The sequence below is a fragment of the Orycteropus afer genome, unplaced genomic scaffold (genome assembly GCF_000298275.1).
Source record: "Orycteropus afer afer isolate SDZICR_OR568_19922 unplaced genomic scaffold, OryAfe1.0 scaffold00188, whole genome shotgun sequence".
Taxonomy (NCBI): domain Eukaryota; kingdom Metazoa; phylum Chordata; class Mammalia; order Tubulidentata; family Orycteropodidae; genus Orycteropus; species Orycteropus afer.
This window is the reverse complement of record NW_006921775.1, coordinates 4,732,915-4,752,471: the sequence shown is the minus strand read 5'-3', so window position 1 is coordinate 4,752,471 and position 19,557 is coordinate 4,732,915. Positions and strand designations below refer to the sequence as shown.

General features: G+C 34.2%; 1 protein-coding gene across 1 annotated transcript in view; it reads right to left on the bottom strand.

Annotated features, from left to right (window-relative positions):
* Positions 1-2,052: 2,052 nt before the first annotated feature.
* The window catches only part of SLC25A36 (solute carrier family 25 member 36), a 38,425-nt gene continuing 20,920 nt past the window's right edge, over positions 2,053-19,557 (bottom strand). Inside the window, exons 4-7 of the mRNA XM_042781871.1 lie at positions 17,585-17,685; positions 9,631-9,697; positions 3,161-3,450; positions 2,053-2,246 (exon numbers count right to left, since the gene is read on the bottom strand). Coding sequence (XP_042637805.1) covers positions 2,053-2,246; positions 3,161-3,450; positions 9,631-9,697; positions 17,585-17,685 — 652 coding nt within the window. The remainder of the gene's footprint in view (positions 2,247-3,160; positions 3,451-9,630; positions 9,698-17,584; positions 17,686-19,557) is intronic.

The window sequence follows — 19,557 nt, the reverse complement described above, 5'->3', positions numbered from 1 at the left end:
GAATTTGTCTTTGGTCTCCACATAGATTGGAATATTTTAAAATTCCAATCAAAGCACCTCAAAAGCATCCAGTTACTGTTAATTACAAAGATTTTAAGAAGGTGGGAGAGTTCAAGAGGGCACTGTTTCATCAATGACAGCAGAGAAGGCTTGCAATGACATACTGTAATTTTCAGTAAAGTTGAGGGCACCAGAGTAGACACAGAACACTTAAAATATATTAAAGATCTCCAAAACAACATACCTAACCCCCCCCAAATGCTATGAACACTGCTTCTGCCTAATACATGACCAATTTTTTTTAAACTTTAATATGTAATTCTCTCCTATTCTTGCACCCCTAAAAAAGGCCACAAAGTGCATTAATAAAAAGTCAGATAAAGCCATTGCACAAAATGTACAGTTCATGTATACTGAAATGAGTACCACACTGGAGGTTAGCTGTGTAAGTTTTATATACCACTACAGCAACATTCATAGGGATTAGTCTCTTCATAAAATTGCAATTAATGTCTTCATAAAGGGCCATACATACAGTAGACTTGAAGTATTAAAAGGTGCAGTTAAGCTCAATAACAAAATTTAAAAGCTATATCCTTTTAGCACACTTAATCTGAATCAAATGGACTCTTGCTATGATTAATCAGCCAGGAAAAAACCAAAAAACAAATCCACTGCCATCAATGCGATCCCGACTCATTGTGTCCCTACAGGACAGAGCAAAATTGTCCCATAAAATTTCCAAGGCTGTAAATCTTTACGGAAGCAGACTGCCTCATCTTTCTCCTGCAGAACAGCTGGTGGGTTTGAACCCCTAACCTACTGCTTAGCAGCCCAATGCTTTAATCACTATGCCTCCAGAGCTCCTATTCAGGAAACTAAGAGAGAGAATTAATTTGTTGAAAGCAGTTTGTTCATTTACAAAACTAAGCCAATTACAATCACTACCTGCTGAAGCAGACAGCAGCGGACTTCTCTTCTATGTCTATAGTGCCCCAGCATTAACATGTCACCCTGAAAAATAAGTGTAAGGGCAAAGTTAAAAATTACCATTTTCTCTGTGAAATAAAGGTAACCTACATATATCTTCTGGAAATTATCGAAAGGTCCAAATTCTTAATGAGAAAATAAGCAGACAAAAAGTTCAGAAACAGTAAATTTTTTCCTATGTAAATGAGATCTATGTAGGATGAACAGGTGGTAGGTAATTCAGGTTCATAACTAATAATTCACTGAAAAAAGATGTCTGAATTCTAGGTGTCTTCATTCATGTACCATGAAGTCATAGAAGAAATAGGGTCATGCTTAAGTCACTGAAATGGTCAAGCATCAAGATTTTACTGGTTTATTTTGTCCCAAACTAATACCATTTGATTTTGATGTGTTAATGAACAATTATTCTAAATATTAAGCACGTATTAGAAATGGAAACAAAAACATTTTAATGCTAAACATATACAAGATATTTAGACAGTATTTTATTAGCTGTCAAAAACAGCAACTACTAATTACGAGGTAATTTACTTAACTTTAAAGTATTGTGGCAGGTCCTGTCAAAGAAATATGAAAATAATACTGAAGATCTCACTATCCTTATTTTTCAATTTTACAGGAATTGAACAGAAGCCAGAAGTTAGAAATTTATGACTGTCAATACTATCTCTGGACAGTTATAGTATAGTATATAATTAGGGATGGCTTTGTTTAAAGACTGGAAAAGTACTCATGGAATGAACAATGCTATACTCTGACTGCCACCAATCAACTAAAGTCAACTATGTCAGGCAGACATGGCAGAGAAAATGGTAATTTTTAGAAAGGAGTGCTTTTAAAGGTATTTTCCTTGGACGCAGCCGAGGTTTCATTCACATTTCCAAAAAGACCAAGTAACATGGTATGATCACTTCAACTCCTACAACCAAACTTCCACTTAGGCATAGTTAAATGTTCCCCAACCTTTTTCTTCTGTCCACCATGCTGGCTTAGATATTCCATGGTCCACTGTACTCTTTTGGTCTTCTTCCCTCTTTATAGATTGACAGGCAGATGTTGCTATCCATTGAGTAGGTAGACCACCAATTCATAGGTGGCCATCATAATAGCTGTGTTTGGAATCTGTCTCACCAGATGAGTTGTTAGACCACGGTAGAGAGACCCATAACCTTCTTCTTGAACAACCAAAGATAGTGTCTGAAAAAAAGATCTGTATTTTGTTCCCTCTTCACGTAGTCTTGTTCTTACAACTTCTGTTAGGAAAAAAATAAAGATATTTTACTTAAACATTAGGGGTATCTTTACTAAATTTATTACGCAAATACCAGTCTCTAAGTTTAAGTTCAGAATAAATGAGTAATTTTTAATGTGTAGCTTATTGAAACCAGTCACATTAAAGTAATTGTCCAACCTGGTTAAAAGGAGATGCCTTAATAAATTTTATCTTAGAGCAAATACTCATTTCCTAGCTGTTTCATTTTTTTCTGACGTAGCTTTAATCACAAAGCTTTTACCTTCACAAGGGTAAATGTAATCAGTGTAACGAGAGTGAAGCACTAAGGAGTAAAAAAATAAAAACTAAAACCAAACCTCACAGACACCCCCCCTCCAAAAAATCAAAGCCCACACTTAGATAAAAATAACAAACTAAAAAAAAAATTCAGTGTGTTACAAATTGTGAAGTGATTTCTTTAGCTATTAATGACCAGGCTAATATAAAATTTAAAGATCAAAATAAGAGAGTATTCATACACACTTATTTGCCAACATGAAATAATATAAAATCATCTGATCTCTGATACTATATATTTTGATTCAAATTTGGGATCCACTGCCAAGCAGCTGTGAGACTTTGGGCAAGTTTTAAAACCTCTTCTCAGAAACTAAGCCCAATCCTAGCTGAGGTAAGTGGCATGGCTGGAATATGATTATCTAACTAGAGTCCATGCTCAAGCATCAACAGGCTGTTTTATGGCATAAAATAACCTATTTATACAATCTTATGTTACTTATGTAGATTTATTCCCATTATAGAACTTCCAAGAACAGTATTTGTTACACTGGATTTTAGAACATTATAATGCTCTAATAAGCACATTGTTGGCTGGGGTAAGAAAACATTTCTGAGATACTGGAGTAAGACTCATGGAAATTCAACTCCTCATACCATGTGGATATGCTATAGTTGTGGCACAAGTTTTTGAGGTGGCAGCAGCCAACATCATTCCCACAAAATCTGATGCTTCTTTCACAGACTCATCATCGTCTTCCATCGTCGAAGCAGTTTTGTATTCCAGTAGTTTTTGCTTAATACTTTCATAAATAACAAAATGAATAACAGTCTCTGATATGCCAGCATATGAAGCAGACATGCCTCGATAAAATCCTCTGAGTCCATCTGTCTGATACACTTTACGAACACATTCAAAAGCACCCATTCGTTTTTCTCCACGGTTCCTGAAAACCAGAAAGGGATATCTTATTAACATAAATAAAATATAGGTTTTGAATTAAAGTAAATATAGTAGTATATGACACTCTAATAAAGAATGGCCCTCTCTAAATTATGATGTGAAATTATAATTTTAAAACTTTAATTTAGATTCCCTACTCTTTTCATCCCAAACTTGTCATATTAGATGGGTAACATGTAAATAGTTAATTTTACTGAATGCAAAATACGCTAACTACTAACACTGAATCCTCAGTTTCATGTTCTTATTGGAGTTCGTGTTGTAGGGATAAGTAACAATTCCTTTAGGAAATACCCATTCCTACTGTAGCTCAAGGTAAAAACAAAAACTCCCCACATTATAGTAAATCCAGTTCTAAGTAAGTTGAATTTCCTTTGTATTTAATAACATAAAAAGAATGAGTGAGACACCAATAATGACAGTGTTTCATAAAGCAAAGACTATGATTAATCTGATTTCTATGCATCTAAGGAACTATCAACCCTTCCCACCTACCCCAAAAAGTGACTAGGTACTGTGCATAAGAAAATTTCTTCAGTTAGTACTATTCTAAGGGTGCAGAATCTATTCTTAGTTCCTGCCACTAGAAATTCTTCCTCAAAAAAAGAAAAAAGCTGTTAAGAACTCAAAGTCCCAAAATGTGATATGCAAACACATCAGCCTTGCTTTTGAATGGGTTTTATAAATTAACATCCTTAAATCAGTGTTTCACTTACACATTATCACCTCATCCCTATCCCTTGGCCCCAAACCTAAAAAACTGTCCTGGCTTGTGTTACAACTGTTAAGTGAAACAATATTAAAGAATTTTTAAGCCATATTTTTCCTGAATTCCCTACAAATCAATTCTGTAACACACTGAAGCATACCACTGATAATTTAGAATAGTATAATGTAGACCAGCACCTCACACTTTTTTACCCCTTGGGTTAAGTGTGCATGGCTGCTAACAAAAAAGTTAGAGGTTCAAGTTCACCAAGAGGCACCTCAGAAGAAAGGCCTGGTGATCTAATTCCATGAAACCAGCCACTGAAAACCCTATGGAAGTTGAAGAATGTAATCAAGCCATAAGAACTGTACATATAGAAATTGTTGAGATGGTGTATGTTTTATTATGTGGATTTCCACCACAATTAAAAACAAAAAACATGTGTATGAAATACAGTTTTATGCTAACACACGTGGGGTCACCATGAGTTGGAGTCAACTTTACAGCAACAGGTACTGGTAAGTCTTGTCTATTATCACTTTTTAGATACTTTTGATTTTTGCTATGCCTTGTAAGATTTCATTAAAAGGACTACTCCAGATGCACTAAGAATCAGACATTTCAAGTCTCAAAAAAGCATACAGTTCAACATGACAGGATATTCAAGCAGGCACACGTAGCTACCAATGATTTGTTAGACCAGTTTTGATAGTCTACAGGACATAACACTACTCAAACCTCAAAATATAAAAACAGTGGAAATCTGATATGTACATTATTTGCTTAAATAGAAGATCAGCTTACAAATTCATTATAGACTTAAAAGTCTGAACATTTCAAAACAATCAACATTATCATTGTGCATTTGAAGAGGATCATATCTCTACTTAAAAGTATTACCATTACCCTACCCTCTATTCTAAAGGCCAAAAGAAGTTGAGGTGGCAAGTTGGTAAGTTGTACTGCTGCTGGGCTGGCCTTCTCTTAGTTCCCAGAACACGCCTAGAGGTCTTATAGTTCAGGGCCTCTGCTGCTTCTGCTTAAAATGGGCCAGAAAACCATTCCTTGAACATTCCATTTTAAAAGTTTGTCTCCAAGGGGGAATCTACTACCACTAGGAAAGAGCTGGGAGCAAAATGCATCCTTTGGATCCAGAGTCTCTACAATGGGATCCTCCTAGGACCAAGATACACACAGAGAGAAAGCCTTCCCCTAGAGCCAGCACTCTGAATTCAGACTTCTGGCCTCCTTAACTGTGAGACTAAATTTTTGTTTGTTAAATCCATCCATTTGTGGTATTTCTGTTACAATAGCACTAGAGAACTAAGACAATGTGGAATGAGGGCTATCATTGCTGACGTCAGATGGATCTTGGGTGAATCAGTGATGCTAGAAAGATGTTTACTTGTGCTTTACTGACTATGCAAAGGCAATCAACATGTGGATCCTAACAAATTATGGGTAACTTTAAGAAGAATAAGGAGCTCTAGTGGAGTAGTGATAAGGTACTTGACTTCTAATTAGAAGGTCAGAGGTTCAAACCTACCAGCCACTCTGTGGAAGGAAGATGGGGCGATCTACTTCCGTGAAGATTTACAGCTTCAGAAACCCAAATGGGGATCACTATGAGTCAGAAATGACTCAATGGCAGTGAGGTGCTTTTTTTGGTTTTAAGAAGAATGGAATTCCAGAACACGTAAGTGCTCATGTGGAAATCTTTTGAGAAGCAGGATTGGTTAAAAACATATTTTCCAGAGTTGGATGGGCCGGGTTCAAAACCTGACTCAAGTTGTGTACCTTAGAGGAAATGACAATTTCTCTGTGCCTCATTTCATTCCTTTGGAAAAATGAAGATAATGATTGTAAAAATCATATAAAGTTGTTGAAGCAGTTAGGTAACTTAAATGTAAACTGTTCAATATCTTGCCTGTGGTGGTGGATACAAGAACCACCAAAACCCGCTGCCAGTGAGTTGATTCCGACTCATAGCGACCCTTTAGGACAGAGTGGAACTGCCCCATAGGGTTTCTAAGGCAGTAAATATTTATGGAAGCAGACTGCTTCATCTTTCTACCATGTAGCAGCTGGTGGGTTTGAACAACTATTTGGTTAGCAGAGAAAGGTTTAACCAATATGCCACCACAGCTCACTGAAACAAGAACCAAAGGTTATAAAACTATATCAAACTTAATATACATGTGTACACAAGTGAATCACACATATACGCACACATAAATGAGTACATGCAAGACTGGAGAAATCTGAACAAGATTGGTGAATTGCGTCAAAGTCAGTATCTGGTTGTGATACTGTACCATGTTTTTGCATAATGTTCCCATTGGGAGAAACTGGGCAGAGTACACAGAGATCTCTAATATTTCTTACCACTATATGTGAATCTACAATTATCTCAGTAAACTTTTTAAAAAGGACAGGTGGTAACAGGATGGTTGGATTTGACTCACAAGCTGTTTGTGGACCCTTGGCTTAGTGCCAGGCAAATGATAAATATAAGGAAGGTGAGCAACTCATTTGGGTTTGCCCAGCACTTTCCCAGTTTAGGAACTGAAAGTCTGAAGTCCCAGGAAATCCCTCAGTTCCAGGCAAATCAGAACAGTCAGTCACTCTACATATAAATGCTGCTATTGTTATTCCTATCACCATTATTTTAACTAGGATCTTGCTTCTACACCATGTAAATGAATATAGTACTTTCCTAGCATCTTTCATGCTCACTCCAGTAGTACCAGGAGGCCCAGAGTGATGCAAATGGTTAAGTGTTAGACTACTAACCAAATGGTTGGTAGTACAAACCCACCTGGAAGAGCCTAAGAAGTAAGGCCCAGTAATCTGCTTCCAAAAGATTTTTTGCTTCCTTGAAAATCTTATGGAGTGGTTCTACTTGCACACATGGGGTCACTGTGAGTCAGAATCAACTCCACAGCAACAAACAACTAGTAGTACCATATTTCCCCAAGCAGCCAGAGACTTAAACAAACAAACAAAAACAAAAACAAACAAAAAACAACCCAACCTGTGGCTCTTGAGTCAATTTTAACTATTAGCGACCCTATAGGACTGCAGTTCAAACTCACCAGCCACTCCTTGGAAGGAAGATTGGGCAATCTACTCCTGCAGAGATAATGCCAAAGGAGGGGTTACTGTAAGTTGGAAATGACTCAATGATGGCAGTGAGTTTTTTTTTTTTTTTAAATAGGACTGAATGGAACTTCCTCATAGGGTTTCCAAGGCTGTAATCTTTATGGAAGCAAACTGCCATCTTTCCCCTGTGGAGTGGCTGGTAATTTCAAACCACCAACCTTTTTTGGTTAGCAGCCGAGCACTCAACCACTACCTTACCAGGGCTCCTTGCAACCAGACAGCAGATAGAAGCAGAAAACATGAGCAGCTACCTTCAAATAAAATGCTGGTTGTGGCCCTGAATGACTCACTTGTTGAATGTCTGTCTTCCCCATACATAATGATAGCTCCTATTTATTGAGATAAGGAGCTCTAGTGGCACAGTGCCTAAAGCATTTTGACTGTTAACACTAAGGTTGGCAGTTCAAACCCACCAACCACTTGGCAGACAGAAGACAGGGCAATCTATTTCTGTAAAGATTTATCACCTCAGAGACCTGATGGGGGTCGCCATGAGTTGGAATCGATTCCATGACCGTGGGTTTAGTTTGTTTTTTTTAATTGAGGTATTTCAATAAACGGATGCAATGCTGGAAGTACTCACTCATCTATGCCAAGAAATTTGGCCAACCAACTGGAAGAAATCCATAAATGTGCCCATTCCAAAAAGTGATGATTCAATGGAATGTGGAAATTGTAACACAGTATTATTAATATCTCAGAAACTATTTTAATTCTTCTGGAATCCAGACTTCTAGGTCCATGGTGTTGGAGTAACCCACCCAGGCCATTTGCCCTTATGTCCTTTTGAACCCTGAGGGCTATTTTCCTAAAGTCACCTTTAAGACAAACAACAGCCTAGTAATCAGCTTACCAAAACACAACAACAACAACAAAACCCCACTGCCACAGAGTTGATTCTGATTCACAGCAACCCCCACTGGGTTCCTGGGATAGTAAATCTTTATAGAAGTAGATTGCCCAGTCTTGCTTCCACAGAGAGGCTGGTGGGTTTGAACCACCAACCTTTGGTTAGCAGTCAGATGCTTTAGTCACTGTGCTATCAGAGCTCTTTGTGTTTTGCCTTAGGCATTAGGCTCTTTTGGAGAATTACAATGACCTTCAAGAGACTACCCTGGTCAGACACCACCTATATAACCTGTTTTCATTATCCCTTTTTGGAGCACCTTCAGGTTGATGGTGCCAATTTGAATCTTATCTACTCACAACAAATATATTCTGTTACGGTGTAAAAAATAAAAGTTGGTCTCCATCATTTACTAGTGTATCTTTGGAACCTACAAACAAACAAAAAACCAAACTACTCACTGCCATCAAGTCAATCCAGACTCAAGTAAACTTCACTGGGTTTCTGAGATGGTAAATCTTTAAGGAAGTAGATTGTGCCATCTTCCTTCCACAGAGTGGCTGGTGGGTTTGAACCGCCAACCTTGTGGTTAGCAGTCATATGCCTTAGGCAATGCACCACCAGAGTTCTAACGGAAGGTTGGGCAATCTACTTCTGTAGTGATACCGCCTCGGAAACCCCATGAGGGGTTAGGTCTGACTCGACGGCAGTGAGTTTAGTTTTTGGATTGGTGCCTGATACATATTGATTTCTTGAAAGAATGAATTTTGTTAACTATAAAGTGGTCACTGGAAATAAATGAAAAAAACTACAAATTAATTGAGAGCTAAGGCCTAGACCAGCACTCTTTGTATATAAAGTTCCTGAATTTGAGCAATGATCCTCAAAGACTCACTCTACACCAGCTAACCATGTGGCTTATTTAGCTGTTGGGAAGCCAATAAGAAGTACCCACAGAGTGAAGTATTACTTTTTGGGCTAGGGAATTATACCTTGTTTATTTTAATAATCACAACATGTAATACATTTTAACCTAGAAAGTCTCATACTGCCAATAATTACGTCCATTTTTGCTTCTGACAGAAGACCCAAAATAAAATAAAATAAAATCTCAATAGAGCAAAAGGGTAAACTATGGTTAAATTTGGAACTGAAATCTCACTGATTTAAAAAATATATATATATGTATGTTGTTGTTGTTATGTGCCATTGAGTTGGACCGGACTCATGGCAACCCCTCCTTGGGTTTCCGAGGCAGTATCACTACAGAAGTAGATTGCCCCATCTTCCTTCTGAGGAGTGGCTGGTGTGTTTGAACCACCAGCCTTCTGGTTGTCAAGTGCCTTAGGCACTATGCTACCAGAGCTCCCATATATATGTACATACATATAAAAAAATTAGTTGAACCTGACTTTAATGATTTTGACTTAAATGAATTAACATACCTTGCTTCAAGCTGTAACCGAGTCTTTATAAGCCAAATGGGGTTGGTCGCTGTGATTGCAGTAAAACCTAAACAAACATGTTTAAAATGAACTCTGATAAAAATGAAGAACACATTATTTAAATTTTTTTTAAGTTATATAAATCTATAGTAAAGAAAAAGTATATATTTAAACTATTGATTAATAGATGCTTTACATTTTTATTTAACAAATCCATAAAACCATAAACATTTGTGCTTTATTTCCAATCTATGTAAATAAAATTCTCAAATTCTGACTTTTAACTAAAAGACTCTTTTAAGAACAAAATCTGATTATGGATAAACTCCTCTCCCAAACTATACAGAATACCTTCTGGGGCACCCTCTACTGTTTACACTGAATTCAGAAACCCATTTATACAGACAAAAGTATAGATTAATGTAATGTATTCTAGGGTTAAGAAGCATGCAAACTCTATACCAGCTACCTGGGGTCTGATTAATATCACAAATCACTATATTCAAAACTGTCTGTATATGTCACCATGCTACTGTTTTGATCTTAAACTGGTCATAAAACAGAAAAGATTTTTGTTTGGCCCCATGAGTATTTATATAAAAATACCCTTACTAATTCTGTTAAAATAATGGTATCACAGAGATATGACTTCTGTTAGGGTTATTAGAACAGACCTATTTTTCATCCACTTACACATATAGAGAAACTCTAAAGTGCAAAAAAAGTTACAAATTGGAATTTCCCTCTCACTTTTATAGACATTGAAGAGAGAAACTGATAGTAGAAAGTAGTTCTAGTTTCATACTAAAGTACGATATACATATTAACTATTAGTACAGAAGAGTAGTAACATAAAATGGCTCATTCCAGGAAGTAAATTAAGTTCTCTGGAATAGCTTATTTGTAGACTAGTGCATATCAATATTACATGCCATCTCCCAAGAGTTATGGAAAAATAGCACACAAAATGGAACCTTGGTGACGGAACTTAGGAAGAATGCTTCAACTACACAACATATTTTAATAAATTGCTTCCAAACACTGAAGATCAGCTGCACAAATTTTATAGAACTACTTACTTCAAGCTATATGTATTCAACTGGCCTTTAAATTTAATGAAAACTTGCATGCAGAAATGTCCAAGGATCTTAACTGTTTTAATATTTTCTATCGAATACTATTAGGTGAAGCACATTACTTTTAAAAAGGTAGAATATCATTAACACATTTAATGTAAGTAGAGTACTTTTAGGAGCAAAAATCCTGTGATGCACTTAGAAATATATATATTTAATGTATGTGTAAAATTAATCATAAGTCTTTCTGGGCTTTCAAAGCTAGTATGGGCAGATCTATAAATGGAAAATAATTTGAACAGACTGTTCAAAAATAGCTGAATGTGGTCTCACAGCTTCCTTTCCCTTTGTGATGTTAGATCATTCTAACATAAGTTTTACTCTTTTATCCACTGTTTCAACAGTGGGTAAAATTGCCAGACTTTATCCAAAGGGATGCTTCAATTAACTATTTAGCAAGCAAGATAAATGTACTTACTGAAAAAGAACAGAAGTTTGGGTTAATAACTCCTTTTAACAATTTTATAAAAATTATACAGTCTGTATTTCTCCTAAATGCTTTTAATATTACATACATTAAGTATAAAACCTAGAATGGGACTAACACTTTTGCAAAGCTAGCTGGTACTAACATAAAAATATAAAGTATTTAAGAGTAGGAACATATTTTAAGAAAGATGTTCTTTTCATGTATATATTCTTGGTAAAGAGAAAGGAAAACAAAAAACCCTGAAACTATCTGATCAGTTTAAATATCATGTCTGGAAAGGATTTTCTTGCATGGCTTGGCTTAAGTGAGAACAAAGAGTTATTTTTTTCTTCTTTGGAATCTCATTTTTCTTACTGAAAAAGTCAAACTAAAGATATTTTAAATAGTATTTTGAAGCAAAGATGCATCAGACATCAATATTCTGGTCAAATCTCAATTTAATGATTCTAATTTTTTAAACTTACATATTAGCTAAGTGTCTAACAAGATAAAAGGTTCATTAATGAAAAGCCACTTGGTAGCACAAACAATAAAATATTCTGCATTACTCATAATGGTTTTTATTAATCATTCTGTAACAATGCTTTTTATTAAATAAATTTTGAAAGCCTAAACAGGGAAGCCTTATATCAAACTTATTAAAAAAACAGCCTATCCAAGTAAAAATTCTCATTCAATTTATTATACTTTATTTGAAAAGGTGGGCCCAAACAATTAATGCTTTAGAAGCATCAACTGTTTTTAGAATAAAAGTTTTGTTTCTGAAAGTATAAAACTTAGTTCAGCTTTGTTTCTAACACTCCAAATCACAAAACTCCTCAATGAGAGCCTGAAAAAAAATCTCTCTATATAATTTTAATTTCGCAGTAAACATTTGTGAATGTTACTAGAAAGACATTTAAAAATACATCTACAAATTATAATTTTAAACTATTCCCTGTGTATATTAATAAACAAAGACAGGAAGCAAACGACAGGTATTTCTCACTTAACTAAAATTCATTTCCAGGCATAAATTAACCTAGGGAACAGATAAGTGAGAGAACATTACCATCTTATCCCTATGACTGCTATCATCAGCTGGAGTTACCGAGTTACACTATAGTTGTTTTGGCTCAACTCTCCCACAGATGAGCTGCTCTTTAATAAAGACACTAGCCTAAATGCTAGCAAACAATTAAATTAGATAAAAAATCTAGGTATGATCCATAGATTTTACTATTAGTCCTTTACTAGTTAAAACTCTAGTCCTTGGGCTTTATGCTATTTGCTTTTTACCAAGGACACTTCAACTAAGTAGATACTATTAAGCTAATTAAATCTAGAAAAATATAATCTATTAATTCAAGAAATAAAACGAGGGAAGAAACAAAATTTTACGATTAACTTAAAACTGTATTATGGTAAGGTAATTTGAGGTTGACAAACAGCTTAGTAAAAATACCAAAGCTAAACACATCTTTCTAGTTCTTCTAAGACAAACATACACAAAGATATTAGGAACGGTACCCCTCAGATGTAAAAACTGTCTATTACTTTTCATTTTGACATTTTAGTTTTGTGACATTCTGATAACATGCTAACTGAATATTCTGAGCACCTACTTAAACATTAAAATTGATTTAGAGGTATATGAGGGATCCAGTTGCAGGTTAAGAGTAATTAATTTGCTCCATAATCAGTTAAAGCAAAGTGCCAATAAGCTGGGTCATACTGTTAGTAGTATGGTTAGTATTTTATTAGAAAGGTTTTTAAATTCTTAAAAGTGTAATTGTTAAAAGTTTTGCTTCATCTAAGAATCCATTTAATAATGTAAACCAATTAAGAACCAGATTAATAGAAATTCTGCTTATAGTAAACTTTCTGAAAATGTCTATTTCATTAAGTGAGGGATACCTGTAGTACTGCATTTTCATTATTTATTTCAGTTAATCTCTGTAAGACCACAGGCCACCTAACCTCCTCAGAGAAACGTATTAAAAACTAATTATTTTAAAAAATACTTAATTAAAGTAAAACAGCTAAGATCCCAGATATTCTTATCCTGCATTTATTTGGAAAGTAACAGTATAAGATCAGTATTTCTGCAAGAGAGTAGAAAGCCCAGTATTGACAGACAAGAGAATGGAAAGCACTGTATTAGACTCTTAAACATGTTATGCTAAGCAAAGAAAGCTGCATATTTTTCTCAAAGTTGTAGGACGGTATGATACCATTTACAACTGTGTATATTTTAAATGCTGTTATGAAGTTCTTTTGAGGTCATGACCTCAGGCTTTTATTACATGATGACTGAAAAGTACCCCATACCTCTTTCTAAAATGATTATTAAAAAGAGATCAGAATTTAATTTTTATAAAATAGATAATTCATGTACAAATCCAGGAAATAAAAGTTCATTTCCCGCCTTCTATTAATTCCACAGCTGTTATAAAAACCCAGGGTGTGTTTCTTATACTAGAGGCTGCAAGAGATGCTCAGTTCAGTACTCACGAGGTTTAAGTTAGTCCATATTTCTACAGGAAGTGACCTGCGGATGGGGAGCATGAGATGACACGATCTCACTCTTTTCTCGGGAGAAATGTACAGTAAATGCCTAAAATAGACACAGGCTTTTCTGTATCATAACAACAAGCAGTGACCTCATCAGAAACATGTGTACAAACTGAATCCTACTGGAAGGATTTGAGAAATATTTACTGTGAGATCTAACTTTTTTTTTTTTTTTTTGAAAATTTTAAGCTAAAAAAAAAAAAAAAAGAACGAAAGGAAAAGGAAAGGAAAATATAATATCAGAATGGGCCACCATTTTTTTTTTTAAATGCACCGAGTACTGAAAATTCTGCCATCTGCAGCAGTTTCAGAGTCCAAATACTTACCTAAAAAGCAGGCTAAATTTGCTTAAAAGAAAAAATGCTAACCTTGTCAAAGGGGAATCTAACAAAGTATCTGGTTTAGAGGGGAATATGATATTCCATTTTCCTACCATTATTATTTACTGTTATCAAAGAGCTAAAAACATAATTTTCTATTCTTTAACAATCAACCTACTTAGTAAATCTGTTCAAAAACAAAACAAAAAATCGGAATTTTCAAGTATTCAAACTATTTATAATTTTCTATATTTAATAAAGTATGTCTCTACAAAAGTACCTGTCACCTTTTGCGCTATACCAGTAATACTGTACATCCAAACTTACGGAATTATTTTGCATTTAATTTCTCATGTTCTACATAACAAAAAACAGAAGAATGTTTATACACAAACATACAAAATAGCTGTCCAGCCATTAATCTGGCTGAATGAACTGGCATGGAAAAATAAAATATTGTTTAAAAAATATTTTACATATATGCAACACGAAACTACTATTTAATGAGCGAAACTTAATCTTTGATTATAAACTTTGTGTCAAATAGAAAATTCTACCTTAAAAATGTTATGTTGTAAAAGCAAGCAAAAACTTAGGTGTAGAAAATCCCAACAATTACATTATTAGAATTTAAAAATTGAGCAATAACTGAATATATAATACAATAAAAATCAAAATTCTTTCTTTTATATAAAAATATACACATGCCTGATAAAAACTTTAGAAAGTTGGTAATTTCTATAAGGAAAGAATACACTTAATATTATTGTTTGAATACACAACCTTGTCTAGGCATATAGAAAAGGATATTCAAGCAAGTTTATTTAAACAAGATCACATATGGTGAAACAAAATAACCTCAACAGCTAAGATATATTTAGTCTGACAAGGTCGTATGTAGGGAGAAAAAGGCAAGTAAAGTATAAAAGAAGCCAACATTAATTTATTTCATTAAACATTCTCAAAATTAAAAAAAAAAAAATTAATGCATAAAAATTTATGGATCTATTTTAGAGGCTAAAAAAAAGTCTGTAGTATTTGAAATAGTACAATAAATGAAAATAAGACCTACTTTAAATAAACTATCTGCTAATAATAATAATAAAGCCTCAGTATTTAAATTAAACATCTGGATTTATATGATAGATAAAATGCAAAATGAAGCTGAATTGAGAGGATACTAAATGCCATAATGTGATTATAGCAGTAAGACAAAATTTTATAGACAATATTGTCAATGGTCACAAACTTTAGTGCATTTTTGATACTAAAGTGACAAGGTTAGCATTTTTTTTAAATAGCTAGTTAAAAAACAATTTTTCATATCTGACTATCTCTAAGCACTTTGCAACCCAAATCATTCGTATTAGAAGACCTCTAAAAAAAGATCCTGAAGAAACACCAAAGCAAACTGGTCTAAATTATTTCAAGAATGAAGAGGACAAAAGGCTACCTTCATGAGTCTGCATGGGACCATTCAGTTTCAACCATGTAGTTATGTACAGTAACTGCAAAGCTAAATGTTAATGCTCATGAATAGTGTAAGGAAGCTCTCAGAAAAATGTAATTGCAAACAAATGGAGAAGTATTTTCAAATTACACAATAATAATATAATACAGTAATCTCTGAACAAATATATCAATTTACCAATACTCAAGGAATTCAAGTTGGGAATAGTATCAATAATATAGATAAAATTAGATAAACCATGAGTTAGCATTTGTACACATTTGAGAAAAAAGTACAAAATGACAATTCTATTAAAATTCCTTGCAATGTGATACAAAAATAATAATAAGTTCTGATGAGATATTCTAATGAAAAAAAGTGTTCTGGTGGGAATTAAGATATTTTGAACCTCTCAATTTACAACCATCCTCAGCTTAAAGTAAATGCTCACCTATTTTCTTGATTTCAATTCTTTTAAAATAGAAACATTAACATTTCTTCAAATTTTTCTGGGTTTAAAAAAAACAAAAAACAACAAGCACTGGTAATTCAGAAATATGCTGTTAGAGAACCTATTACTACAGTGGTTATGTAGTTTTCACTGGTCATCAAACTTTTACTTCAGATCTCCACAAAATTAATGGGGGAAAAAATTGTTTCTAGTCATATTCAACATCTGTAAAAAGCATGTTAAAAATAATTCTAGTTGTAAATAGATAATTTCTTATGATACCAAATTAAAGAACTCATTCTCAAAATATGTATTATGTAGACCAACCTATTCATGTATAAGTCAATGTAGGTTCACATAAATTATGTAACTGGCCCAAGATCTCCTTACTGGTAAATTAGAATATTTCATTACTTCAATGTTTAAGGTTGTCCCTTCCAGCTTTTAAAACTTCAATGAATCAGTTAGCAATTATTAAATATAAAAAGCCTTGAAAACAATTTATAAGGTCTATGCTAGATTTATACAGTAAGGGCTACGAACCTTTCAGAAATTAGTATTTCAAACTTACACTTAGTTCGTTAAGTATGTGGTTCAAATTGATCCAATTTATTTCTAAACAGAAAATGGTTAACAGTTTAAGGCACTCATTATTAAGCACATAATAGACACTCAATTTATTGATCAAAAAAGAGACAACAGATTAAAGCAGCTATAGTTTGCTTTATAAAGTCACAGCATAATTTGAGAATGTAAGGTATGGTTAAATATGTAATAAATCTCAAAAACTGGAGAGGAAATTCTTTTGAGAACCAAAGTTCATGGCTTTGTCTAACATGCATGGCAACAAATGATTCCAGAACCAGATGTGTCAAACCAATCTCCTACTGTTCATCTTTAAGAAAGTACAATCAGAGACTTAGGAATAATTGTTTTAAATAGAAATCATACATACTCATTATTATGGTAGAAGTGTTGCTGGAAACATTCCTATAGCAGGCATGTACACATAGCCAGTGCCTAAACTTCAAATGCTATATAATATAATTTATGTAGAATATCTCTAGATGTCACAAATTCAGACTATGAACATAATTTTAAAAAAATACACATAGTATGGTAACTGACTTATCAATTAAACACCATTCAAGAAAATTTCAGCACTTGGAGCTCAGGACAAAACAAATACTTTACCAAGAACTGCTGGCACATTTCAGACAGAAGCCAAAACATGCAGCGAAAAGGAAAACGGCACTAACAGAAATCGAGGAGAGAAGAGTAAATTATAGCTCCATAACTTAATAGTGTAATTTTAGTTAGCTTTTTAAATTGTTAAAAAGAGATCACTATGTATTCAAGGACAACACAGGCAAAATACTGCATTACTTGCATCCTGTCAATTAAACATTTAATTTTAAAAATGTCAATTTTACAGGTTTTTACATACTCGATCAAATGTATTTTTAAACTAATAAATGTAAAAATCATTTTTACAGCTACTAACCAATGAAAAATACATTAATCATCTTAATGTTTCAATGTAAATTCATGATTCAATATTAAGTCTTTACATTTCAGAAAGTTTTTTTTTTTTTTAATACCATACATTCATACCTGCCACTGCAGCAGAAATCATGTGTACCTGGGTAGAATCAGGATCAAATACACCATTCAACTTTTCCTTGCAGTTTGAATAAGCAGCAAAGTATATTGCTCTAAAATAAAGGTTTAAATTTTATCAATAAGCATTGAGCTTTGTAATTTAAGAGTAGACATAAAATGTCAAACAGTAACAAAATAAGAAAACATAAACTAAGTTTTAGCCATATTTTTTCCACGAAGACCCTGATGTACTTTTTGTACTGACACATTAAAAAGTTAAGTTCCTAGCATCCTTAGAGTCAGTCCCTCCACCAAAACACTGTCACAGCTACTTAGCGATTGACTGACTGAAACGAAAAAATACTTGCATATGATTCTGATAACTGGAAAACACATGAAAGAGCTCATTGTGAAAGGCTTAGGCTAAATTATATACAACTGAGTTATGTAAATGTAGTATGAGCACTTAACTTTATATACACACAAGTATTTTGGGGGTGGGTAGCACTGAGCCAACTAATCAAAGTAAAAATAATTCTGATAGGAAAAAACCTCAAGAAGTTATTTTCAAAGAAAACCCTACCTTTTCTCTATATATGATAAGAGGAAGAGGGGGAAGGAAGGAAGGAAAATCAGGGGGAAAAAAAAAGAGAAAAGGTTGGATCCACTCTGGAAATGTTATGTTAAACCATTTTGAGATATTATGGTATACTGTAATCTATACCATGCACAGAGTATTTCACAGTACCTTTAAACAGATAAAACAATAACAACAATGAAAATCAGCCCATCACGTCGTTATGTTAACACTTAAAACATTCAATTAAATTTGTAAGTACTTCCCTTTTAATTTACTGACTATAACTTTTTGCATTCCCACTACCTTTCTCATTGTTTAGCCTTCCCTTGCACTGAATTATTTGCTTGATGTATGTAATAGTCTGTATTCCTCAACAATCCTGATCATGTTAAATAAGGGACATAGTAGACAAACAAGTACAAATGCGAGAGTCTCACCATTATGTTTTTAAACATGTGCTTAAGAAAAATGGGAAGTTATTGTAATTAAAAATGGAATATTCTACTTTATGAGGGAGAAAAGAGGATGCACTTAATGATGCCAAATTGTGAAGAGGAATAAACAATGTATTTCTAGAAATCAACCAGAAAAAAGACAAACATCCTAATGAGAAAATGGGCAAGGAAAACTGCTGTTGTTAGGTGCCAGTCAAGTTGGTTCTGACTCGTGACCCAATGTACAACAGAACAAATGCTGCCTGGTCTTGCATCATCCTTACAATCACTGCCATGCTTGATTCCACCATTGTAACCACTGTGTCAATTCATCTCATTGAGGGTCTTCCTGTTTTTCAGTGATTCTCTACTAAGCATGATGACCTTCTCCAGGGACTGGTTACTCCTGATAACATGGGCAAAGTACATTAGACAAAGTCTTACCATCCTTCTTCACTTTTAAGATGCATCTAGCTGTACTTCTTCCAAAACAGGATTTGTTCATTCTCCTGGCAGTCCATAGTTGTATTGATTTGTCTAGTGCTGTTATAATAGAAATACTACAAGTGGATAGCTTTAACCAACAGAATTTATTTTCTTACAGTTTAGAAGGCTAGAAGTCCGAGTTTAAAGTGCCAGCTCTAGGGGCTAAGTAAAGGCCCTTGACCTTGGGCTCCAGCTCTGTGTCCTTTTCTAGGCCCACCAGAACTGGTGGTGTTTTCTGACTCACACGATTTCTGGAGGCTGATGAACCCAAGAGTGACAGGAAAAATGCCACAGTCCCAAGATTAGCAAGCAGCATGATAGACCACTAGTCCAGAAACAGTCCTAAGATTGGCAGGCAACATAGTAGGCCACTGATGACTTGGCCAAATGCAGGATCCAGATGTGCCTAGAAGTTCCAGACCTTTCCCAAAGCTTCTCCTTATATACTGGAAGCATGCCTCACCCCAAAGGCAGCTCCCTAGCTG